This window comes from Neovison vison, chromosome 1, assembly GCF_020171115.1.
Source record: "Neovison vison isolate M4711 chromosome 1, ASM_NN_V1, whole genome shotgun sequence".
Taxonomy (NCBI): domain Eukaryota; kingdom Metazoa; phylum Chordata; class Mammalia; order Carnivora; family Mustelidae; genus Neogale; species Neogale vison.
In genome coordinates this window covers 69,505,917-69,532,498 of record NC_058091.1, presented here as the reverse complement: position 1 = coordinate 69,532,498, position 26,582 = coordinate 69,505,917, and the positions used below count along the sequence as shown (strand labels likewise).

The following is a 26,582-nucleotide window of genomic DNA, read 5'->3' as shown; positions in this document are numbered from 1 at the left end:
ATTCTGCTGCTGTAAAAACGGCGGCAGAAGTAACTTTCAATGGACTGATGTAGAATTACTTTCAGAAGTGAACAGGAGGGAAAAAAGGTGCTAATGAACAGTGAACACATTATATGAATGTTCTATAAAACTGGAATCCTATACGTATAAAATATTTCCAGAAGGCAACAAACTGGGGATACTGACTGGTGATATGAAAAAGAGCAGTAATTAAGCTAAGGGAGATGGAGGTGGATTATACATTGGGTTCTCCTTTGGTACCTTTTGCATCTGGAGTCATACAAAAAGATCACCTATTAGAAGATAATTAAAACAAGATTTAAAAAAAAATGAACGTATGCCATGATGTGAGCCATGTCTGAGTATCAAGTCTTACCACCAGAGGCTCAAATGCAAACAGTTCTCATTTTCCTACCAAGAATATACCATGAAAAGATAACACACTACTGAACACCAGCTCTTTAAGGATCATACATTTTGTCTTTTTCATGTATACATTTTCTGGTGACCGTTCTTTGTTACTAAGTTTTACTGCTCCTTTCCTCACTTTTGTTAGAGTATCTCTGTAGAGACGCCTGGGTGGCTCACTCAGTTGTGTCTGCCTTTGGCTCAAGTCATGATCAAAGGGTCCTGGGATCGAATCCCAATCTGGCTCCTTGTTCAGTGGGGAGTCTGCTTCTCCTTCGCCTGCCTTTCCCCCCACTTGTGCACACACACTCTCTCTATCTGACAAATAAATAAAATCTTAAAAAAAGAATACATCTGTATCTTTATTATAGTATCCTTATTGTAGCATCTTTGTTTCTTTACTATAGTATCTTTAACCAAAGTATCTTTGTATCAATACTTTAGCTAGTTGCTTTGTTGAGTAAATTAATGTAATTTATATCTCTTACAATCCCTACCGGAGCTGTTCTCACATGCACCAAATAAATCAAAATAGGATGAAAATGGTTTTATGTAAGGTAACATGGTGGAGATTATTTTAAAGACACCTCACATTGTGCTGTCATCAGTTTGAATTATTACTACCAGTTCTCCACTGGAAGAATGCAAACTGAGGGGCGCCTGGGTGGCTCAGTGGGTTAAGCCTCTGCCTTCAGCTCAGGTCATGATCTCAGGGTCCTGGGATGGAGCTCCACATCAGGCTCTCTGCTCAGCGGGGAGCCTGCTTCTTCCTCTCTCCGCCTGCCTCTCTGCCTACTTGTGATCTCTCTCTCTGTCAAATAAATAAATAAAATCTTTACAAAAATATCTTCTACGGGCACCTGGGTTGGCTCAGTGGTTTAAAGCCTCTGCTTTTGGCTCAGGTCATGACTGCAGGGTCCTGGGATCAAGCCCGGCTTCCGGCTCTCTGTTCAGCGGGGAGCCTGCTTCCTCCTCGCTCTCTCTCTGCCTGTCTCTCTGCCTACTTGTGACCTCTGACTGTCAAATAAATTAAATAAATAAAATCTTAAAAAATAAAATAAAATAAAATAAAAGAATGCAAATTGAAACAAATGGAAACCAGAATATACAAACAACAAATGAGGACATCTGTCCGTCTCCCTTTCCGGAAGGACCCTAACAGCAACATCAAAGCAATGTAAAAAAGAAGGCGTCAAAACCCCTCGGCTGAACGTGGTAACAACGCAGTACTCACCTGAGAAAGACCACCCCAGAACTGTCTGAAGGCCCCCAGACAGCTAATTAGTTTTGTTTTTTCATCTTCAGGGGTGTCCATAAACATTCTAAAAAACAAAAATCACATTATTGGCTACTAGCTCTAAAAGGGTCATTCCACGTAACCAGAATATCTCATGGACCTTAGATAGCTCCAAGACAAAGCTTGGTAAAATCTTACAAAACCTGCCACGCACAGACAACTCACCCAGGAAAAGCCTCTTCTATAATTTCCGTTTTCTGTAAAAAACAAAAACAAAAACAAAAAAGTCAGCGATGTTAAAAACAGAAAGAAAAGAAAAAAGAAAAGAAAAAAACAAAACAAAACAAAACAGGGACCTCCCTGAGGAAAGTATTACAATGTAATAATGCAGGACAGGCCACCTCAACCGCCGACCCGCACAAAATATCACTTCCGGCCTGGCCTGTCACGAAGGGCGCTTGGACTTGAAAGGCGACTTTGAATTTGACAGCATTTTGGGACTCGCTAAACCCCGGCAGGCACACTAGGTGTTACAACAAAGGAAAGGTAGGAGAGGGTCGGGGGCGTCGAGCTCCCGGGGTCTCCCCTCTGCAGCCACCGCCCCGCATCCCCGGCGACTCCACTCACCACCACATCCTCAAAAATGCTCTGCAGTTGCGTCTCCATCTGTACCATCGCCCCCGCCTGCCCTGGACGCCCGGCGCGCGGCCCGGGTGAGGCCCGAGCTCCGGGAATTGACCGGCAGGGGGGCGGAGACGCCCGCAGGAAACCTCCGCACGCGGGGGTTGCTTTTTCCCTCAAGCGCCCCGCGGAAGAGGATTCCCCCGCCCCGGCCCAGCGAGCCGCCGGCGCCCACACGGAAGCCGGAAAGCGTCTGGTGCGCGCAGATAATGAAACCTGAAGAAACCAGGATTCAGCCCGTTGGTTCTGCCGGGGAAGGACGGTCCGCCGAGTCAGACGAGAGCGCCCCCAAGTGGAGCCTTGAGCCTACGTCACGCTTAGGCGTCGTCGGCTGCAGGCCGCCACCTCCCGGCTGGAGCGGGAGTTGCTTCCTGCTCTGGACTAATACTTTTTTTGCCTGCCGGGAAGGAAAGAAGCTTGGAACCCAGAGAATCACAGGCAGGGATAAGAGCTCCTCCAGCAACGTAGGTCAACCTGGTTGGTGTCTGTGAGCTGCTCAGACTTTCCGGAGCCAGGAGTTGAAACCACGATTTCCTTGACGACAGGAACCATATCTTCTCAAGTATGCCTTGCACAGTGCCTGACACATAGCAGGCTTTTAATAAAGGCGAAAAAGAAAAAAAGAACGCATTATTACTGATTTTTAATTAATCAAACAATAATGTCTACAGTTTCTAGTTAAAATCGTCTAAAATAATATTTATGAATTGCTGAATACCTAGAGCATCTTTGGTGAAGGTAGGGGTAAAGAATGGTTGGCAGATGGGAAGGCTGATCCATTGGCGGGTCAGATCAATGGCCACGTGCATTGCGGGAGAGTGCCCCCCACTGCTGCGATCTTCTAAGTATCGGTTTGACCTATTTCTGGAAGCCTGCCCTCCTCATTCAACTTGATTTAGGGTCTCTTTCTAATCCTCATAAAACTCCTTAGTGCATTAGTAGTGGAGTTCTCCATGTATGAAATATATGTTCACCCTTTGCTCAGTGCTAGACACAATGTTAGGTACTTAATGAACTGTATTGGCGGGAATCAATTTTGTAGAATGTCCCAGCCAGAAGAATGACAGAGCCAGAATTATTAAAATCTAAGTAGCCTAACAATCTAGGGTTCTTTCTTTCTTTCTTTTTTGTATGTTAAACACATTATTTTATTTTGGACTATCTTTAATCAGATAACACTTCTAAGAGTTTTCAGTTACTGTCAGGCAGATTTCCATGCCTCAGTGCTGTTTCCAAATCAGTATGTTCTCAGGAAACGCTAGCAAACCTTAATATTAGCCAGGGCTTGTATAGTTAAAAAGGTACAGTGGTCAGGAAAGAATTATATCTTTTTTCATAACCAAATATAATTTAATTTTTATATCATGTTTGCTGATGCTTCATCTGTTGAATAAAAATTGACCACCTAGTCCCAGATCTTGATGTGTTTTCCCCCAATAATCATTTTTTTCAATTGATGTATAATCCATAAACAAGGAAATAACCTAACTTTTACATGTTCAGCTCCCGTGAATCTTGATAAGTATTTACACTGGCTTAACTGCCCCTTCAATTGAGATACAGGGCAGTTTCATCACACCAGGAACTTCCTGGTGTAATTTTGCAGCCAATCTCCCTTCCAGAGGCAAACACCGTTTTAATTCCTGTAACCACTAACTAATTTGCATGTTCTTGAAGTTTATATAATTGGAATCATGCAGTCTGTACTCTTTTGTGTCTAGCTTCTTTCACACAACTGCATATTTTGAGACCCATCCACATGTATCATTCCATTTTATGAGTATACTAGAGGTTGTTTATCAATTCACCTGTTGGTGGACATTTACATTATTCTCAGTTTTTGAATAATGTGAATAAAGTTGCCATGAGGTGCAGCCACTGTGGAAAACAGCATGGAGTTTCCTCAAAAAGTTGAAAATAGATCTACCCTATGACTCAGCAATTGCACTACTGGGTATTTACCCTAAAGATATAAACTTAGTGATCCAAAGGGCCATGTGCACTTAAATGTTTATAGCAGCAATGTCCACAATAGCCAAACTATGGAAAGAACCTAGATGTCCACCAACAGATGAATGGATAAAGAAGAAGTGGTATATATATACAATGGAATACTATGCAGCCATCAAAAGAAATGAAATCTTGCCATTTGCGATGACATGGACGGAACTAGAGCGTATTATGCTTAGTGAAATAAGTCAATCGGAGAAGGACAACTATCATATGATCTCCCTGATATGAGGAAGTGGAGATGCAACATGGAGGGTTTGGGGGATAGGAAAAGAATAAATGAAACAAGATGGGATTGGGAGGAAGACAAACCACAAGAGACTCTGAATCTCACAAAATAAACTGAGGGTTGTCGGGGGGAGGGGGGTAGAGAGAGGGTGGTGGAGTTTTGGACATTGGGGAGGGTATGGTGAGTGCTGTGAAGTGTATAAACCTGGCAATTCACAGACCTGTACCCCTGGGGCTAATAACACATTATATGTTTATAAAAAAATTATTAAAAAAATAAAGTTTCCATGAACACTCTTGAACAAGTCTTCCTACAGACATATGTTATCTTTTCTGTTGGGTAAATGCCTAGGAGCAGAATTTCGGGGTCATGTGGTAAGTATATGTTTAACTTTATAAACTTCATAACTTTATAAACTTTATAACTTTACCATTTTATACATTTTATACTACAAATGTGTGAGAGTTCCAATTATTATGCCAATATCATATTGTCTCAATTGCTGTCGCTTAATAGCAAGTCTTACAGGAGGGTAGCCTAAGTTCTCCAATTTTAATAGTTTTTTCAAGCTTATTTTGGTTATCCTAAGCCCTTTGCATTTCCATATAATTTTGGAATCAGCTTGTCTATTTGACAAAAAAAAAATACTGGGATTTTTATTGGGATTAAATTGAATCTATAGAGTAATTTGGGGATAATTGTTACATAAACAATATTGAGTCTTTTAGTCCACAAACATGGTAGATCTCTCCATTTAAGTAGGTCTTCTTTTATTTCTTCAGCAGTATTTGATGATCGCAGCCCTAAGTGAGAGAGTGGTTTTGTTAATTCTATATGCCATAATCAAGAATTGGTCCATTCTGTTAAAATAGTCTTCTAAATCCTTACCTTGAAATTTCTATAAAATGGAACATAATTCCCTCCGCAGAAAATGTCAAGCCACTAAGTGTTCACTAGAAGGAAGGAAAAAAAAATGTATTAAGGAAAGGACTGGTTGGAGATCTGCTTGAATGTGTAAACATATCAACTGTCTTAGCTTTCCTCAAAAATGACCAAACCTTCAGCAGGGAGAATAATTACCTGGAGCAACTTAGAGAGAGTGGGCAAAAAGACGAACATGTAATTGCACCCAAGCCAGTGTGCTAATGATCAAACCAGTGCAGCTGAACTGGTTCCAGGTGGCGGCTTAGTGCTGGGAACAGGAAATAAGAAGTTGAGGAAATAAGTAAAGGCATAAATGGAGATGGAGGTGACCAGCAAGAATGGAACAAACTGAGAACACCTAGGACATCTCTGTGGAAAAGGCTGGTACATTCAGATTTTTACGAGTGCTGGACTCAAGACAAAGACTTGAATCAGCCTGGGGAGTGAGGCCAGGGCAGGCATCATTTTGAATTGAAGGACCCTGAAAACCTAGGTGAGTAGTCTGAGTCAGCAGCTAATGATAAGTTTGTTTTGGGTTTGTAAATAGTGGAGTGAGCTATAAAAAAGACAAAAGAAAAAGAAAAAAGAAAGGCAAAGAGAAAAAAGAAACTTAAAAAACAAGCACATGGTTTAGAAGAAATACTAGGCTAGATTTGAGGGTCCAAGGGTCTACCTACCTCCCTAAGGAATAGGATATGGCAAATGTAATGGGGAGCTGGGAACCCTAGATTTCGTGGGTGGAGATGAAACAGCTTAGGGTCTTTGGAGGATGGGAGTAGAGAGGAGACATACCCCATCAACATGTGAACAACCTAAGGGTACCATGTGTATCTTCATGTTTTCTGTTCCAAATTCTAGTATAATGTCGTGAATGAATGAATGAATGGATGGGTGATGAATGAAGGAATACTGAGATTGTAAAGGAAGGTGTGAAGAGTAAGCTGGGTTTCAGGTACCAAGTAGATAAATAATCTCATGGACTCCTCAATGAAATGAAAATCTGCTCTTTGCCCTTGACTTCTGAAGGATAATATTAAAGCCCTTGTAATGTTGTGCCATGTTTTGGTTTCCCTGGAGCCCTTGAGATACCCTAGGTAGTCTAACAATGTGATTTGGGGTAAGGCAGTTTCTCCCATGAGGTCAACCTCTAGAGGCGCTAGAGATTGAATTCAGCTATGTAGGCATCAAGCATTCCCACACAGTGGAGCCCCAGTAATCTCTGGACACTGGACTCAAGTGAGCTTTAGCAATGTTTCATGTATGTTGTCACGTATTGATGTCAGGAAAGTAATGCTGCCCACAACTCCATGGGAGCAGGACACTGGAAAGTCTTTTTGGAGCTTCCCTGGACTCTGTCTTATGTACCTTTTCCCCTTGGCTGATTTCCATAAGTATGTTTTAGCTATAATGAACCACAACAATGGGTATAACATGAGTCTTTCTAGAAAATTATCAAACCTAAGTGTTGTCTTAGGGACTCCCAAACTTGAAATGCGTGTCAGAGATGAGGATAATCCTGAGGACTGCCCCTTTTAACTATACATACTACAATTCCACTTTTGTTGGGAAAAAAAGAAGAGAAGAGGGAAGGGAGAAAGAGGGAAGGAGGGAAGAAGGGAAGGACAGAGGAAGAGAAGAAAGAAAATGTCAACCACTATCTATCTTTACAGATATGTGATTGCATGCATCAGGAGAAAGTATAGAAGTATTTTTGTCTCTTGTGGGCAACATAATAGCCCCCCAAGGATGTCCATATCCTCATTTCCAGAACCTGAAAAGATGTTAGATTTCATGGCAAAAGGGAATTAAAGTTGCAAATGGAGTTACAGTTGCTAATCAGCTGACCTTAACCTAGGGACACTACCCTGCATTATTTGGATAGACTCAATGTAATCCAAAAAGTCCTTAAAAGTAGAAGAGGGAACCCGAGGAGGAGAACCAGGAGGCATGTCTAAGGAAGAATAGTCAAAGTGTCGCAAGATTTCTGGCCGAGAACATGGAGAAGGGAAACCATTAGCCAAGGAGTGTGAATGGCTTCTAGAAGCTAAAAAAGGCAACGAACCAGATTCTCCCCCCTAGAGACTCCAGAAGGGAATCCAGTCATATGGACACCACAATTTTAGCTTAAAGAGACCTGTAACACACCTGTAACAAACAGAGCTATAAAATAAATTTGTTGTATTAAGCCACTAAGTTTGTGGCAAAAGACTCACATTTAAATTTCTTCAACCCAAGCTACTTCATTCCTTTTTCCTTTCTTTCTTTTGAATGAATGGCTTTTCAACTTCAAGCTTATTATTTTTTAAATCTGACCATTTGTATTTCACATCCTAAAGAATTCTGATTCTTATAATTTATTTTGCCCTGAAAAACCTAATTTTTCCTGCATCATTTTATTTGTATAGAGATGTTTTGATTCAGATAGTATTGTAACTCATACTGGTAGTGTTCATTGTGCCGTCTGGAATTAAAAACTTTAAAAAAAAGAGATTTATTTATTTATTTATTTATTTGACACAGAGAGAGAGCACAAGCAGGGGGAGCAGCAGAGGGAAAGGTAGGAGTAGGCTCCCCACTGAGAAGGGAGCCTGGTGTGAGACACAGTCCCAGGACACTTGGATCATGACCTGAGCTGAAGGTGGACCCTTAACCCACTGAGCCACCCAGTCACCCCCAGAATTAAAAACTTTAATTTTCTGGTTATACATTGTGAAATCAATTGGTAGTACTATTAATATAATTCTTTTTTAAAAAGATTTTATTTATTTATTTGAAAGACAGAGATTATAAGTAGGTAGAGAGGCAGGCAGGGAGAGAGTTGGAAGCGGGCTATCTGCTGAGCAGAGAGCCCGATATGGGGCTTGATCCCAGGACCCTGAGACCATGAAATGAGCCGAAGGCAGAGGCTTTAACCCACTGAGCCACCAGGTGCCCCTATTAATATAATTCTTAACTCCTTTTTGCTGTACAATTTTTCAAAGCACTATATGTAAATATTAAAAAGATGAATAATTCTCCAAAGCTTGTATTGAAAAAAAATTTTCAACCAAACTTCTCCCCACCTCTCATTTCCCAGAACCTAGCCACCCAATTCTTTTTCTAAATAACACGCTTCATTCTACTCTTTCTTGTTAATTCCATTTTAGAGACTATATTTCAACTTGCCATGAAAGAGGTGTATGTATTGTTCCCTGATACGCCTCACATTTCTTCCTTCTCCAACCTATTCATGTATCAGAATTTGTTAAGCACATAATTACAGACCATTCATACCATTCCGACTCTGTAGCTATTATTTACAGCTTAGCAACACAGTGCACTGTGATTACATTTCCCTTTTCTATATCACTTTTTGTTTTGTTTTGAGAGTTAATAATTGTCTAATTTTTTTTTCTTTGCTTAGGTATGTGCCTATCACTAATTCATGCAGAAACCTCTGAGCCCTAAATCTCCTCTCAGGAGCCAGTCACAGAGTATTCACCAACTTATCTTCCCCTTGGGGACATTCCCCTGGATCCTTTGCCTGTCCAAATTGTCTGCTCTCTACACCTGCCTCAAGGATCCTGGCCAGGGGTTAGGTGCCCAGTGATTGTCTTTTGCCCTCTCCTATGTAACATCTGTGTGCTCAGCTTCATGCCTTCCCCTTCCTCTATTTACTCACTTGTTTGGGGGATGGAGGAGAGCACATCTCCCATTACCTTTCTCAAAAGACTATTTCTTTTCCCCAAATAGTTTGAAAAATTTAAAGCCTAGAGAAAAATTAGAATTTTACAATCAACACACATATTTTAAATATTTTACCACATATACTCTTTCTTTATCTCTTCCTCTCTCTCTTTTCTCTGTCGCTCTCCCAATTCAATTCTATCCCTGTGAACTATTTGAGACTTATTTCCAGACCTCATAACTTCCCTCTGAAGTATTTTACCTGTAAGTCAACGCACCTAGAACCTGACTTTCCTAACCACATAAACTTATCATACTCAGGAAGTTAAATATCAATATAGTACTGTTATGTGGAATGCATCTATACTCACATTTTTTCACTTGTCTCAGTAGTGTCCTTCAGTTGTCATTTTTTCCTTCCACTTTTACTCCATTTTACTCTTCCAGGATCCAGTCAGGGATCGTGCATGTGTTTAGTTGTTAGGTTTATCCTTTGAGATTTCAGTTCTGTTATCCTTTCTGTCCCCACTTCATAAAATTGACACTTTTGAAGATTCCACAGAGTTGTTCTGCAGAACGTGCCTCAATTTGGATTTGTCTAATTTCTCATGCCATATTGGTCCCATCCTATCTTTCAAAATGTTGTTTCTTGGGATGCCTGGGTGGCTCAGTTCGTTCAGCGTCTGCCTTTGGCTCAGGTCATGATCCCAGTGGGATAGAACTCCACTTCAGGCTCCCTACTCAGCAAGAGCCTACTTCTCCCTCTGCCTGCCCCTCCCCCTGCTTATTCCCTCTCTCTGACAAATAAATAAATAAAATATTTTTAAAAATTAAAGTGTTGGGGGGGTGCCTGGGTGGCTCAGTGGTTAAATCCTCTGCCTTTGGCTCAGATCATAATCTCAGGGTCCTGGGATCAAGCCCCGCATCCAGCAGGGAACCTGCCTCCTCCTCTCTCTCTGCCTGCCTCTCTGCCTACTTGTGATCTCTGCCTGTCAAATAAATAAATAAAATATTTTAAAAAATTAGGGACGCCTGGGTGGCGCAGTTGGTTGGACGACTGCCTTCGGCTCAGGGCGTGATCCTGGAGTCCCAGGATCGAGTCCCACATCGGGCTCCCAGCTCCATGGGGAGTCTGCTTCGCTCTCTGACCTTCTCCTCGCTCATGCTCTCTCTCACTGTCTCTCTCTCTCAAATAAATAAATAAAAATTAAAAAAAAAATTAAAGTGTTGTTTTTCAGAAGGTTTAGCTCTTTGCCTGATGTAAGCTATAAAGAAAAAAAAAGCGTATACCCATATGCATATATATACACATATTCACAAAATCAAGGTTGCGTGTAATTTCAAGTGGCTCACAGAACTTCCCCTGAAGCCTATACAGGCAAGAGCTTGAAAGCTTGGCAAAAACTGTGCTCTAAACATAACTGACATGGGTGATGGTAATCATGATCCCGCTACTCAGCAATGGTGTTTAAGTTATGTTTTAAGTTACATAATGTTTATTAGAAATGTTACCTATTACATTATGGAATTATTTGTTTTCCTAAAATTCATAGGTGAAGCCCTACTACTGCAGAATATGACTGTACTTGGAAACAGAATCTTTAAAAAGGTAATTAAGTTAATATGAGGTCATTAGCATAGGCCCTAATCAATATGGCTAGTGTCCTTATAAGCAGAGAAGATTGGACCATAGACAGAGACAGCAGACAGATGCATGCACAGAGGATTTAACCACTGAGCCACCCAGCTAACACATGCACATACACATACACACATCCACTTTATTACATAATTGTGCAGTCATGGTATTTTGTCATGGAAGCCCTAGCAAACTCATGTTGGTACCTTTCTGAATCTCTTAGAAAAAAGTTTAATTCTTTCCTCCTCTATTCCCCTGGAAGTTCTTTAATACCACTCGTGTAGCACATATCCCACTGTATCGTGGTTGCAACTGTCTCTTCTACTAGACTGAAGCTCTTTAGAGTAGATGCTAAACATTCTTGGATCATCTGGCATAAAATCTAGGGCTTGGTGGTGCTCAGTTGTTATTTGTTACTCTGAATTGAATAAAATCAACCAAATAAAGTGCCTTTGTTTCATGAGTGTGTCTTACCTTTGAAATGATAGCTTTTCTGAGATGCTGGATTTAGCAAAAGATTTGAATCACATCCAAGGTTATATCTAGATAAGTTATAATTTATTACAGTTTGGTTTACTAGACATTTATGAGGGTGGGCTTAGTCCTCTTAGGTTATTTTTGAAACCATTAATGATTTATTTTACAAGTGTCTATTGAATGTCTTCTAGGTGCTGGGCATTATAATAGATATTGGACCAAGTAGGGAGCCAAAACTGACCTTGTTCCTGCATTCCAGAGAGATTCCAGAGTCTTGGAAAATAATCCATTCCTGCCAGGTTTCAGGGAAGTAGAATGAACCCACAGCCTATACTTTCATGGACCATGGAGAGCCTTGGAGAATTCAGGTAGCATGATAACACTCTAGTTGTAGGTTGTCTTTTCTGGATATGTCTCCAGAATTTCAGTCACAAATGATCTCCACTTGAGAACACTGAAAATAAGAAGAGCCTATCAGAACCTAGAAATTTTTTGGCAGTAATATTATTTCTGAGTTTTGAAACAGATAAGAAAGACTCTTAAAATTCTTATATTACTGGGATTTTTTTATGCACTTGAGGCAAAGTAAGAGAAAAAGTGCTCCAGGACCTAGAGACAACCTTAAAAATGCTGATTGTTCAGTAGAAAACAACAGAGATGCCATAGGAGGCATCAGCCAGGTTTCTGACTTCTGATTCATAAGAGGTAGTAATTGGTGGTTCAAGTGACAAGTTGGCTCAAGTTTCTCTGACCAAATACATTAGTGGCAGCCTTTGAAAGACGGAAGAAATTAGGGGTAGATGAGGGATTAGCAGTACTACAAAGGGCCAGTTAGTAAGTATTTTATGCTTTGTGGGCCAGAAGCAAAACTAAAGAAATTCTGTAGTTATGCATATAAATTCAGAGTGTGTATGTATTTATAAACAAGTTAAGAAATAAATCCTTGCAAATTTTTATTGATTAAAATTTAAAAAGTAATAATAATAGGGTACCTCCCTCCCCCTTGATAATAAGTATTTCCTGATAAGAAGTATGGAACTCTTTTTTCCCGTCCAGGGTTGGGAGAAAATTTTTGTTTAACCGAGGTTCAAAATGACCATTCTCTATATCCAAGTTGATCATAAATGTTCAACTGTGTTGACTGGCAATGAGATTTTATGTATTTCATCTTGGAAAATGTCTTTTCACACTCACAGGTGTTGCAAAATACTGATATCAATCTATAGGCTCTGATTCTACTTTACCATCATCATTGTTTGGATGTCTAATAACCCAGACACTCTACTTATATTTCGGTTTCAAGAACTTGGGTCCTATAGCCCACGCCGAGTTTTTAACCTTGACCTTCATGTAAAATCTTGCCTCTCAGCCCTGGTTCAGCCTTGCTAACACCAGTCCCACCTGGGCTGCTAGTCCTAGCATCAGCTCCAGTGCTGGATCTTCACTTGCCAAGGGCTGGCATCTGCCCTTCTTATACTAACTTCCCATTTGTGTAACTTTCTGCTTGCTAGGCATGCTCATCAGTATCTCCGTGTTTTTCTGCCTTTTCCTTAGGACAGGCCCTCCTTGAAGTTGGCCACCTGCCCCCTTGTTATTATGTTATTTGAGGTCTCTCAACCTTGACAGATTCTTTCCTGCTGCTGGACCTGAGCCTAGTATCTACCTCACCTCCCCCACCTCTCTCAGCGGATCTAGTTTCTCTGGACCTTCCCAGTCTGCCTCATCCAACTACCACTCAAGCTCTAGGGTGAGAACCAGAAAGGGCAGGTTTAGGTGACTTAAGAAAGTTGATGCTGGCAGTCCCTGGGGCTTTCCCGAGACAGCAGCAAATAGGTTTTCTGTGGTTTTAGAAAAGCTCTCAGAAATCATGATGACCTTGTAGAGTGTGAGAAATATTTAGGACTGGTGGGAGATGTAATGATAGCTGCCTACCAGAGCATAAATGTTCTAGGAAGAAGCTTTCAGAACCCAGAAGGTGCAGATTGTTCTAAAGTTTAAAGGGGGGGAGGTACACCTGGGTGGCTCAGTTGATTAAGTGCCTGCCTTTAGCTTAAGTCATGATCCCAAGGTCCTGGGATTGGGCCTCACATTGGACTCCCTGCTTGGTGGGAATCCTGCTTCTCCCTCTCCCACTCACCCTGCTTCTGTCTCTGTCTCTGTCTCTTCTGTCAAATAAATTTCAAATAATTATATATATTTCTTAAAATAAAGTTTATAGGGGAAAAGAACAGAGTGGCTTTCAAGGTTCAAGAGACTTAGAGTATAGGATCCAATCAAAGTAACCAGACAGTGTGTTCCGAAGTCTAAGTTGCATGGGAGGGTTGTAGATTTGGTCAGTGTCCAGTGCTCAGGGGAACTGTTGGGACTAAGTTTCTAAGACCTGGGACATTCAAAAGAGGTTGGGGTTTAGGGCTCATTTAGGGGAATCGCTATAGTAGAAAATATGACTAGAGACTGGACAATGCTAATAACATCTCTATCATAACTGCATGTGTGTGCCCCAGGTAGAGCTCCTGAGGTTTACTCACCTCAGGACCTAAAGCACTAAGTTATTTTTCCATTAATTTAGTAATTTAGAGATAAACTGAGATCCCCTTAAAAATGAATAATGTCAAGAGTCAATTAACTTGTGAGAAAGACAAGATTGTATCAGATGCCTCTTGACTTTCTTATCTAGTATTTTTGTGTTCACGGGGTTGAAAGAGGTGGCGGATGGGGGTGGAAGAAGAAAGGAAGGATGTTTTGGCAGTGCGGGGAGGCAATGAATTATATAATCGTAGAGAGCAAAATGGAGTCTCTCATGTCAGGGAGGAGCCCTTGTCAAGGTACGACTTAAGGGGTTAAACTAGCTGGAAGGTAACACCCAGACCAAGTCAGCTGACACCCCACAGCTGATAAGGAGCAGAACCAGAGGACTTCTGCAGAGGCCCCAAACTGATCAAATCCCTTTAAAAAGGGGAGGATTTGGGCAGCAAACTGTCAGACTCTTCAGCATGACTCCTCTACATCTGACCACTTAAAAAGGGCAACCGCGGCTGAAGGCTCTGCCCGATGCACCCCGGAACAGAACTGGGTGCCTTCCCTGCTGGAACCTCAGAGGCAGTCAGTGCCCAGAGCAGACCTGGATGCAGGCCTTATCTCCGCTGTGCGCCCGCAGGCGGACTTGGCGTTTGTTCACTTCCTTCCTCCACCCACCCTTCTGTTATCTTGTTCGTTGTGCGACTCGTCGTGTCCTGCCCCGTGCGCTGTGGAGGACGCCGAGTTTAATAGCAGGGTGAATTGTCATTGAGTCTGGAATCCTGAACCTGCTTTATCGTTGTGGTTTAACTTTGCTTTATGACTGAATAAAGCTGACACCGTGGAAAGACACAACTCGGGTGTGCGCCTTCGCAGCGCGGGCATGACCGTAATAAAAATAGGGAGTCAGAGTCAGTGATACTCTGGAGAGCAAAGCTAGTACAGGTTCACGTGACATCATGGCTGTACCTCGAAGCAGCATCTGAGCGCAGCTGCGGAATCAGTACCAGGTAAGCAAGCTGGAGTCAGGTATACAAATTATTATAGAAAATATCAAGACAAACAGTTGAAAATCAAGAAGACAGAAGGACATCTGGGTTCCTCAGTCCATTAAGCATCTGCCTTCAGCTTAGGTCATAATCTCAGTGACTAGGAATGATCCCATTCAGCCAGGAGTCTTCTTTTCCCCTCATCCTCTGCACCCACCCACCCCGCCCCCAACTCCTGTGGAGGTGAGAAGAATTAAGGCCATCCCACCTCAGGTTTAGCCTTAGCATAAGTACAGCCATCTTAGCTCCAGCAGCCATCGCAGACCCCTGTGCCCAAGGGCTGAACTTTCCCCTACTTTACTTTAGTTCTAAGAAGCCCCACCCTGCTTTAGTTCCAGAGACCCCCACCCTGCTTTAGGAACAGGAAGCCCCACCCTACTTTGGTTCCAGGAACCCCCATCCTGCTTTGGTAACAGGAACCCATAAATACCCCTGCCTTAACTAAGCTCTGGGTCCAAGTCCCTACTCTGCTGTGTTGGGTAAACTTGGGCCCATGCTTAAGCTTGTCGAATAAACCCTTGTATGATTGCATCGGTGTCGGCTCCTTGGTGGTCTCTCAGATGCAAAAACCCAGGTACAACACTCCTACATATGTACACTCCCTCCCTCCCTCTCTCTGACAAATAAATAAATAAAATCCTTTTTTTAATAAAAATCCTTTTTAAAATAAAATATTTATTTTAAAGATTTTATTTATTTGTCAGAGATAACGAGAGAAAGAGCACAAGCAGTGGGACCTGCAGGCAGAGAGAGGGAGAAGCAGACTCCCCACTGAGCAAAGAGCCCAATGTGGGACTTTATCCTAGAACCCTGGTATCATGACCTGAGCTGAACATAGATGCTTAATCAACAGAGCCACCCAAGCGTCCCTAAATAAATAAAATCTTAAAAAAAAATCAAGAAGACAGAAGCCAAGATAACAGATTCTGGAGGTCCAAATAGGAGAGGTTAAAATAGAGCAAAGTCTTAAAAAGAAGGAAAAATCTGAGATGTTCAAAAGATGAATCAGTCAAGTTCCTCCAAAGAAACAGAACACGGTGAAGATGGAGTGAGGGAGAGGGAGAGAGAAAAAAAGGAATTGACTGCCTTGATTGTTGGCGCTGAGCAAGTCTGAAATCCAAAGGGCAGTGCAAGCTGATAGACTGGAAAGGAGGGCTAATGGTATAGAGTCTTGAGGCAAAATTTCTTGTTTTAGCTGTAAACTGTTTGGGTGAAACCCACCAACATTATTGAGGGTATTCCCCTTTATTTAAAAGTCAATTGATTGTAGATGTTTCCACATTTGCAAAATACCATTGTGACAACACCCTAGATTAGATTTTGACTCAATAGCTGGAAATGATAGCTTAGCCAAATTGATGCACAAACTACCATCATAGAAAGGATAGTAAAAGTAGAACTGTTGATGGGAGTCAAGGCGGGTTGAGTAGGTTGTCATAAATGCAGATAGAAAAATTGAAGTTGTATGTCAGATGACTAGATAATGGCCCTAATTACTAGGAATCTCCTAATTTTGATGCCAATTGTGATGTATACTTGATTTTTTTTTCTCACTCTCAGTTTGCCACTACAGCAATGATAACAATAGCATCCCCTGAAGCAGGAGTTTCAATACCGGTGGAGTCTCACTTCTGAGATAGCGCTACCCAAGGTGACCTTGGGCAAATACTCAAGCTCTAGAGGTCCTCTAGTTTTATCTGCAAAATTGGCGAGTTTAGGGCGCCTGGGTGGCACAGTGGGTTAAGCCGCTGCCTTCGGCTCAGGTCATGATCTCAGGGGCCTGGGATCGAGTCCCGCATCAGGCTCTCTGATCAGCAGGGAGCCTGCTTTTTCCTCTCTCTCTCTGCCTGCCTCTCTGACTCCTTGTGATCTCTCTCTGTCAAATAAATAAATGAAATCTTAAAAAAAAAAATTGGCGAGTTTAAATAGAATCCAGAGTAAATGTTTGCAGAAGGGAATTCAAAAGTGCGTGCACTGCTCAAAGTGAAGTGTCTCCACTGAACTTGGCTACATATAAAATGGCTTGGTTAAGCATCTTTGGGGTAGTTTAGCCCCAAATCCAGAAGATTCTAATGCAGATGAAGTGGGGCCTGGGCCTCAGAATTTCAAAAATAAAAATTAAAATTAAAAGAGTACTCTGGATGTTTCTAAGTTTATGGAGTGCAGAGAACTATGTGCTAAAGGCATCCAAATAATGTGTTCTTTTTTTTTTTTTTTAGATTTATTTACTTGAGAGAGAGTAAGCAAATCAAGAGGGAGCGCAAGCTGTTGGGGAGGACAGAGGGAGAGGGAGAAGGAGATCCCCCACTGATCAGGGACCCATTCTAGGACCCTGGAATCATGACCTGAGCTGAGGGCAGATGCTTAACTGACTGAGCCATCCAGGCATCCCTAAAGTATTTTTTTAATATGTTGGTTTTTAGCTGTGAAGTTTATACAAATATACAAAGTTTATACAAATATAGAAACCTTCTGGAATTTCCCTAAAGAAGCTTTTTGTTTTGGGTTATTTTATTTTTATTTATTTTTTTTATTTTCATTTTTATTTTTTTTAAAGATTTATTTATTTATTTGACAGAGAGATCACAAGTAGGCAGAGAGGCAGGCAGAGAGAGAGAGGAGGAAGCAGGCTCCCCGCTGAGCAGAGAGCCTGATGCAGGACTCGATTCCAGGACCCTGAGATCATGACCTGAGCCGAAGGCCGCGGCTTTACCCACTGGGCCACACAGGCGCCCTGTTTTGGGTTATTTTAGAAGAAAATAAATCGCCAGATCATATTAAAATTTGACTATTGTATTATTCTTTTCCTGTGTTTTGATTAGTATTTAATGTTTGTCTACAGTGTCCTGGAAAAGGACTTTCATCTCTTGATGCTATTATTATTTAAATATTTCCCTCTCTTTTGATCGTCCAATCACTGAAGAGCTATAATCTTCCCAAACACTTAAAAGTTAGTCACAGTCATGTAACTCATTCAGTTTCCCTTTGCTGGGCTAGAGAGAGGAAGGAGTACAGCTGTCTTCTAGTAAAACAGGTTTCTACGGCTAATGGAGTCTATGCTGGCTTTACCAACGGAAGAGCCTGTTGAGAGGAGCAGTGTTAAGAAATACAAAATAATTTGTATTGTAAGTATAATTTTTAATGTTAGTCTTTGTAACCTTTTTTTTTTTTTTGACATAGGGAGAGAATGTCATAAGTAGGCAGAAGGGCAGGCAGAGAGAGAGAGAGAGAGAGAGAGAGTGTGGGGAGCAGGCTCCCTGGGGAGCCTGAGGTGGGGCTAGATCCCAGGACCCTGAGATCATGACCTAAACCAAAGGCAGAGGCTTAACCCCCTGAGCCACCCAGATACCCCTAGTCTTTGTAGCTTTATGACAATGTTAAGTGTATAAATCCCCATTTATATTTGTGTTGCTATTTAAGTGTAAAGTTTTTAAGTGATTGTACATAGCTTTATCCCTTCTGACAACTGTGATGCCAGTTAATATTTTTATTCATGTTTTGCTTAAGAAATATGAGTAACAACAAATTAATATTTGATCAGTCTAAAAAGTGGGGATCTGTGGTGAAACACTTTGCAGCATTGATTTTAGTATGATGATCATCAACCCCCTAAGGCACCCTTTTATACTGCATGAATATCTTTAAGAGTAGAGAGTTACTCTGAGTAGTGCATCCACTGCCTTGGTTTTCTCACCACCCAACCATTTCTCTGTTCTGCTTGTTATTACTGTCCTGATAGTCAGTCCTTCCTCTGCCCTTGTCCTGATGCATCTCCATAGCAATAATTACATGGCATATGATGATGGTGATTATAATTTTCTCATCTCATCTCGAATTATTCTCTCCTCTTGCTTTTCTGATGGCATAGATAGGCTCTACTTTTATGACATTTCTCTTTATCTGCATTCTTGGCTGATTTCTCTCCTCTTTGCACATTGCAGTGTTCAGTGTTCCACTGAACCTTGTCTAAAGATCTTCTCTGTAGGCGATTTCATCTTCTCATGATTTTTTTTTAAAAGATTTTATTTACTTATTTGACAGAGATCATGAGCAGGAAGAGAGACCGGCAGAGAGAGAGAGAAAGGGAAAGCAGGCTCCCCTGAGCAGAGAGCCTGATGTGGGACTGGATCCCAGGACCCTGGAATCATGACCTGAGCCAAAGGCAGAGGCTTTAACCCACTGAGACACCCAGATGCCCCTCATCTTTTCATGATTTTTTTAAAAAGTGAAATTTTCAACCAAGAATTTCAAGCAAGCCAAGAGGTCTGACTTCTCACTGAGTTTGAGTCACACAATTTCAAACCCTTTCTTGCTGACTTATTGTCCAGTATCACAAGGCAAAAACCAACTGATTCTCACACTTACCAGGTTGCAGTTTTCTCCTTAGTTCCTTATATTAGTTAATGTCACCATCATTCTGTCCGTCAAGCATTGTTTCTAGAAGCAAATGAAACAATGGATGTAAGCATTGGGCCCGGTAACTATAACGAAGTAAACTGTCAAAATAATCTATTTATTCATTATCCTTCTGGGAACTTTGGAGTGTTCACTTCTATGCCATTTATTATATTTATGCCTTCTTATAAATTTAAGAAATTATAAACCCCTTGGAAGCAAAATTTTGTACATCATTCATTTTCCTGTATCCTTCTAATGGTTTACTACTATATATAATAGAAGCTCATAATTTTAAAATCATAGTTTCAGGGTACCTGGGTGGCTCAGTTGGTTAAGCAATTGCCTTTGGCTCAGGTCATGATCCTGGAGTCTGGGGATCGAGTCCCCCATTGGGCTCCCAGCTCCACAGGTAGTCTGCTTCTCCGGAGACTCTGATCTTCTCTTTTCTCATGCTCGCTGTCACTGTCTCTTTCTCAAATAAATAAATAAAATCTTTATAAATAAATAAAATCATAGTTTCAAAAGTACCCTATTGGGCACCTGGGTGGCTCAGTGGGTTAAAGCCTCTGCCTTCGGCTCGGGTCATGATCTCAGGATCCTGGGATCGAGCCCCACGTTGGGCTCTCTGCTCAGCAGGGAGCCTGCTTCCTCCTCTTTCTCTTTTTCTCTCTCTCTCTCTGCCTACCTCTCTGCCTACTTGTGATCTGTCAAACAAATAAATAAAATCTTTAAAAAAAAAAAAGTACCCCGTTTCCAAATTTTAACAGAAGCTTCATTTAAAAAACTTTACCTGTATCTACTGCGTTTTTAACACTCTTTATTCAGCCATCTAAAGCCAAATACTGGATTCTTAGTGGTTTTTGGAGTCCAGAGCTTCTCCCCTCTCTACCCTGTCAATAGTTTAAGATACATATGCATCTCAATATCAAGAAGCTTATGCCGGGGATGCCTGGGTAGCTCAGGTAGTTAAGTGTCTGCCTTCGGCTCAGGTCATGATCCGGGGGTGCTGGGATAGAGTCCCACATTGGGCTCGCTGCTCAGCAGGGAGCCTGCTTTTCCCTCTGCTGCATGTGCATCTTCCCCCGACCCCGACAAATAAATAAAATCCTTAAAGAAAAAAAAGAGAAGCGTATTAAGAATTACTACATATTTAAAGGTAATGATTATATGAGATTAAAAATGAACCTTTTTCTTGAGGAACTTACAGAATAATGCAGGGAAGAAGTAAAAAATATATGGAAAAAAGTATAATTATGAAGAAACAGACACGAAGATTTAACAGGAGGAAGTTGGAGAGGATCCTATGGACAGCTAGATGCTGTTTATTTTCCCATCAAATTTGAATGGCAAAAGGACCAAAGATAGGATATAAAACCAAAATATACCAATATGAGAATCTATGAGGTTTACCACAGGACTATGGTAAATCTATGCATGACGTTTTTGGTAGGATTATTCCCCATTTTGCCACTTTGTGTTCCCCGTCTTGGTTACCTGTGGGTTTTGAGCATCATAACGAGGGGCTAAGTACTAGTCATGCTACTTAATAACCGTTTACGTTCACTTTTCCCCCTCCATTCTCTCCACTGAATCCATACCTGCTGGAAGGTCACTGAAACTTGGGTTCACTTTCAGATTTCATTAAAAAATTGTCTTTACAGCATTTTAAAGTATTTTCTCAATTGTTGAATCCATTTCTATGGTAAAAGTTAACCTAGGTTAATTTCCCAGTTGATTTTCAAAATGAAAACAAACACAATCAATGTTTATGTAGATCTTTGCTATCTAAGCAATTTTGATGTGAGTTTTTTTTTTTTAAGTCAGAATGAAGGTTATTGGTGTTTTAAGATACCTTCCTAAGTAATTTGTGGGTCTGTTGCATTCATAGTTTATGGCTGTATATTATGCAAGTTCTGTTATCCAGCATACTTATCATTGGGCTTACTGGGTGGGGAAAAAGGTCAATGGGGAGAATTCTCGTTAACTATATGATAGTTTAATTCCAGGTATCGCATAAATTGCACAACACTGAAGAGTCTGGTCAGCGGTAGAGATAATAAATGACACATACAGTCTTTCCTCACAGAACTTTCACCTCATTGGTCTGAGCTATAGATCAAAGCAGATCATTTGTCAGTTAATTATTTGAAACTATATTTTTACATGGGTTATGTATTTTCATACCTCGGTAGGACATAACTGGGCAGGGAAGGGAGAGGTGGGAACCTCTGCTCCTGAGGAGTGAGGTAGTTAAAAATTTCACAGTTGAGGAATGCTTTTAGATAAATGATCTCCAAATCGGTATCTAGTTAAGAATGAGAAATGGGCAAAGGTAAATAGCTCCCATGGTTTCATTCATACTTTAACTCTGTTTGGGGTTAAGCTAACCAGGACCATTAGCTAACCATTGGTTAAGCTAACGAATATATTTGAATATGAAGTTCTGTAACAATAACATTTTGAAATTCTTCCCAAAGCATTCTTATTTTCAGACATTAAAAAGGAAAAAAGGGGGGTGACTGGGTGGCTCCGTGGGTTAAAGCCTCTGCCTTCAGCTCAGGCCATGATCTCAGGGTCTTGGAATCGAGCCCTGCTTCCGCTTAGGGCTCTCTGCTCAGCAGGGAGCCTGCTTCCTTTCCTCTCTCTCTCTCTGCTGCCTCTGCCTACTTGTGATGTCTATCAAATAAATAAAATCTAAAAAAAAAAAAAAAATCTTTGGAGAAAAAAAAAAGTACATGCCCCTATCATTGTTGGAGCTGGTGTGCTCTGTGTCCTTAATATTGACTGAGAGAGGGAGGAGGGTATCTTTGTACCTTTTTACATTTTTTTTTTAATTGTAAAGGTCACTTTTCCTTTTTTTCATAATAGGTTCTTCTTGCTTTGTTGGTGATTGTGTCACTAGGATTGGGGCTGGGGCTTGGACTCAGGCGACAAGAAGAGCAAGGTATACTCTGTGTTTTCCCAACACAGTTCCTTATATCTCCTTTCTCCTCCCCTTTACCCCTTGAAACCGAAAGCTCCTCTTTCTGCTCTTCTAAGGGGAGCACTCTCTTTCTAGGCCTGTCCTTTTCCCACATTGCCCTTCCTAGGAGCCCACATCGCGGTGAGCATTCTCCACTCTCATTGCTGGACTTTACCTTTTGCCCTCACCCCTGCTCCTTTGAGATTCCTATCATTCCTGTCTATTCCTCTTATTTGTCCTCACCTTGGTAGAGGACTCTGATAACTGGGTCAAAGACTCCGGTCCCAGCCCCTACTCTACTCATTCTTATCTGCTGATAAACTTGGTCTCGAAAGTTTTGGTTGCTTCCCTCCCAGGACCTCCTGCTCTGTTAGTACTGCACGCTCCCTGAAATCTCACTATTTCTTGGTTAGGCAATGCCACAGTCTTAAATGTAGTACAGAGTAAAAGCTTCACATTTATTTATTTTTCCTCATAAGAAGCAGAGAAAAGGATGCCTGGGTGGCTCAGTGGGTTAAGCCTCTGTCTCTGGCTCACATCGTGATCTCAGGATCCTAGGATCCAGCCGGGCATCTGCTCAGTGGGAAATCTGCTTCTCCCTCTCCCTCTGTGCTATCCCTTCCACCTCCTTCTGTCATAAAAATGAATCTTAAAAAAAAAAAAAAAAAAAAAAAAAGCACAGAAAAAAATAGGAGATAGAGGTCCCAACCTATCAAAGCATAATCTCTTTTGCCATATCTGATCAGTATGAACAGTACATAAACCATTTATAAGCGACTGTACGGAAAGCATTTTCTAAATCTTGTAATGTATCATTTTGGTACTTTTACAAAGGGGAGGTATGAGGTCAAATGTTGGGTAATTTACTCTCCTTTTTAATTTGGTTGATTAAGTTCTGGTTTGACTTTCTTGGGGAAGGTCTTATTGCTTATTTGTTTAGGGAGACTCTTGGTGAGATTAATAGACACGTTTCCAGGTATGTTTTCACTTAAGAATTAACACTCAGTACCCGTGGCATACATAACATGGGAACACGGTGGAACTGGAAAGGTGGGCCTTACCTGGAAAATTGCTGTCTTTTTTGGGGTCATTTGGCTGTAGGGTTTTGGAACTACAGTACCAGTCCTAGACCTGACACATGTAGGTGGGCCACTTTGCTATATTATTCTGATGTTCGTGTGTACAGGAATGTATCACTTCTTGGTTGTCTTACCCATAAATCATGTAAATTAATTGGAAGAGGAATATAGTAATCTCTGAATAAAATCTCTGATTATTTTGGCTCTTTCTCTCCCTTCTTTACTTTAGTACACCTACTGGCTGGCTTCCCAGTGTCACTGCTCCCTATTCTTGTCCTTTTATCTCAGGTTACCAGCCTTTGTGTGGCATCGCCCCTTCCCACCCAGGGCCTTGGGACTTAACTCCAGCCCCTCCTTTGCCAGCTTCCTTGAAATAGTCATCCCTCATTCTTCCATAACTGATTCTTAATCCCCAACCCAGACCATTTTCACCATTCTCCACTCCAATTAACCCACTTTTTGTAAGTGTAGTATGTTTTTCCTAGTGTGAGTTTTTAAGCTATTTTTCTGGTTTGAGTTTTTATGTGTTCTTACAAATTAATTTATGTGCACGTCCTTTTTACTTACTCTTTAACAATTGGGCACTGACTGTATGCTAGGTACAATTTAATTACTGGGAATACAGTGGCGAAGAAAATGGGCACATCCATCTGAGAGTTTACAGTCCTGCAGGAAGACAGACACTAAAAATATATATAACCTAAATATATATATAATATGATAAGGAAAGTGCTAAGGGATAAGTAAAACTGAAAAGATTATAAAATATGGAGTTAGGGTGGGATGGGGGATGTATGTGAAATGACTTTTGTAAAGAGCTAAAGTGAGGAAGATATAGAGATATTTGTGGGAAGAACATTCCAGGCAGGAGGAAAGAACAAGGGCAAAGGCCTAAGGCAGGATCTTGCCTGGCAAGTTCATTTAAAGAATAACAAGGTTGGTGAGTTGGAACTAAGAGGACAAGAAGGAGGGTAGTCATAAAATGAGATCAACCAAAGGACGGAAGAGAAGCCAAGCCAGTGAGGTTGTCAGGTCCATTCTGGCCGTAGGCTTTCATTCTGAGAGTGATGGGAAGTGATTGGAGTTTTGAGCAGAGAAGTGACATGCGGTGGTTTGCTTTTTCACACAGGCACTTAGGCTGCTGTGTTAGGAGTAAATGGCAGAGTGAGATCAGGAGATGTGGAGACTCCAGTTAGGGAATTATTGCAATAACCCACACAAGCTCTATATCTTGAACTAGGGTGGTAACATTGTAACTGTGAGAAGTATTTGGATCCTGGATATCTTTGGATGTGGTAGACAGATGTTATCCGCAGAATGGATATGGAGAAAGAGAGAAGTCAAGAATGACTTCAAGATTTTTGGTATGAACATCTGGAAATACAGAATTCCCAAAATTGAGATGGGGAACACTACAGAGGAAGCTAATTTGGGGAGAATAATCAGGAACTCTGTTTTGGACATGTTAAGTTTGAAATACCTACTAGGTATGCAGGTGAAGGCCAGAAGGTAGTTGGACATAGGAGGTTGGCTTTGAATGGAGGTCCTGTATGGACATGCAGTGTGGCAGTTATCAGCATCATATGTGGAATTAAAGCAACGTGACTGGGGAACACACTAACCTTAAAAATAGGGAGGATGTGGTTGGGGGTGCAGCATGGATGAATTCTAAGAAGAATTGGTTAGGGATGTGGGAGGAAAGCCAGGTGATTGCTGTGTCCTGGAAGCCATGTGCAGGAAATGTTTCAAAGTAGGACAGTGAATATAAAAATGTAAAGGTCTTATGTACAAATGGTATATAAACTTTTTTTGGGTTACCTCTTCATTGAATGTTTCTTAAGATCCATCTAAATTGTTATGTATTCTTCTATTCTTTGGCATCTGTCTACTACTTGAGTAGAGCTTTAAAAAAAAAAAAAGATTTTATTTACTTATTTGTCAGAGAGCGAGCACAAGTGGGGGAGCAGCAGGCAGAGGGAGAAGCAGGCTTCCTGCCAAGCAAGGGCCCTGATTGGGACTCAATCCTACACTCTGGGATTGTGACTTGAGCCGAAAGCTGACGCTTAACCAGCTGAGCCACCCAGGCATCCCAACTACATAGTACTTTTTAGCATGTATAGCAATAGACTATTTGACCTATGTGCAGCACCCACCCCCCGCCCCCCAGTGCTGGATACCCAGGTTGATTTTAGTTCCTTTACATCACATCCATCCTGCAGCTTCCCTTATGGACCTGTGTGAGATTGCTGCATCATCTGTCATCTACCCAGGAATAGACTCCCAGGTCCTAGGGTCTGTATTTTAACTTGGGTGAGTAGCCCCAGTTTGCTTTCTGGAATGGCTGCTTATTCTCTGTCTTTACCATGGATCTCCAGCAGCCCTTGGCATTATCTGGCTCTCTCATTTTTGGTAATGTGAACGTAGTTATAGAGTGAATCTTTTACTTTAACTTTTATTTCTCTGCCCTGCTGCTCCAATCTGTGTTGGTTGCTCTCTTGGTTTGTTTGGTGTTTCCTTAGACCCTCCATTGTGTTGGATCTCATTATTTTTTGGATCTCTTTGTTTTACTTCCTCATTTTGCTGAAGAACATCTTTTAATAGCTTCTTAAAATAGGATATATCTTTGATAAAAGATACAACTTGAGTTCTTATCTATCTAAAGACATTTTCATCATCCTAACCTAACACTTGATAGTTTGGCTAGATACTGAATTCTGAGATGAACATGAATTTCCTCTAGAAATACGAAGACATTGCTTTCCCATCTTCTGGTTTTCAGTGTTGCTTTCAAGAAATGTGATGCTATTCTGACTTGTGATCTTTGGTAGATTGCTCATGATCTCTCTCTGGGAACCTTCAAGATCTCTTTATACCTATTGTTCTGACCCCTTCGTGTGAGTTTTGGCCTGGGAATGTTGATGTAATAATTTATACTTTTCAGTTCTGGGAAATTTTATAGTATGAGTTCTTTAATAATACCATTTTTATTTTCTCTGTTTTCACTTTTAGGTACTACCTTCCTTTTAAAGGTCAACTATGTAGCAGCCTTGATTGTATCTGCAGTAACTCTTTGCCATGTGAAACAATGTAGCATATTCAGTCTTGGGGATTAGGGTGTAAATCTTCTCTGAAACCGTCATTCTGCCTACCACACCCCTCTGTTGAATTTTTCATTACTGCTTTCATGTTTTTATTTTGAAGAGAGTACCCTGAACATTATTACTCTTTTTGAAATTATAGCTTTCTCATTTCATGGATACAATATTGTCTTTTCTGAAGATCTCACTATTAGCTGTGTGTGTGTGT

General features: G+C 41.1%; 2 protein-coding genes across 3 annotated transcripts in view; one reads left to right on the top strand and one right to left on the bottom strand.

Annotated features, from left to right (window-relative positions):
* MED23 (mediator complex subunit 23) overlaps positions 1-2,486 on the bottom strand; it is a 43,946-nt gene extending 41,460 nt beyond the window's left edge. Inside the window, exons 1-3 of one of the 2 annotated variants that reach the window (XM_044248797.1) lie at positions 2,273-2,486; positions 1,871-1,902; positions 1,643-1,730 (exon numbers count right to left, since the gene is read on the bottom strand). In XM_044248797.1, coding sequence (XP_044104732.1) covers positions 1,643-1,730; positions 1,871-1,902; positions 2,273-2,320 — 168 coding nt within the window. In that variant the 5' untranslated portion in view covers positions 2,321-2,486. The remainder of the gene's footprint in view (positions 1-1,642; positions 1,731-1,870; positions 1,903-2,272) is intronic. The other variant, XM_044248805.1, reaches the window with a different exon arrangement.
* Positions 2,487-17,826: 15,340 nt separating this feature from the next.
* ENPP3 (ectonucleotide pyrophosphatase/phosphodiesterase 3) overlaps positions 17,827-26,582 on the top strand; it is a 73,247-nt gene continuing 64,491 nt past the window's right edge. The window contains exons 1-2 of the mRNA XM_044248783.1: positions 17,827-17,962; positions 22,104-22,179. Coding sequence (XP_044104718.1) covers positions 17,885-17,962; positions 22,104-22,179 — 154 coding nt within the window. The 5' untranslated portion in view covers positions 17,827-17,884. The remainder of the gene's footprint in view (positions 17,963-22,103; positions 22,180-26,582) is intronic.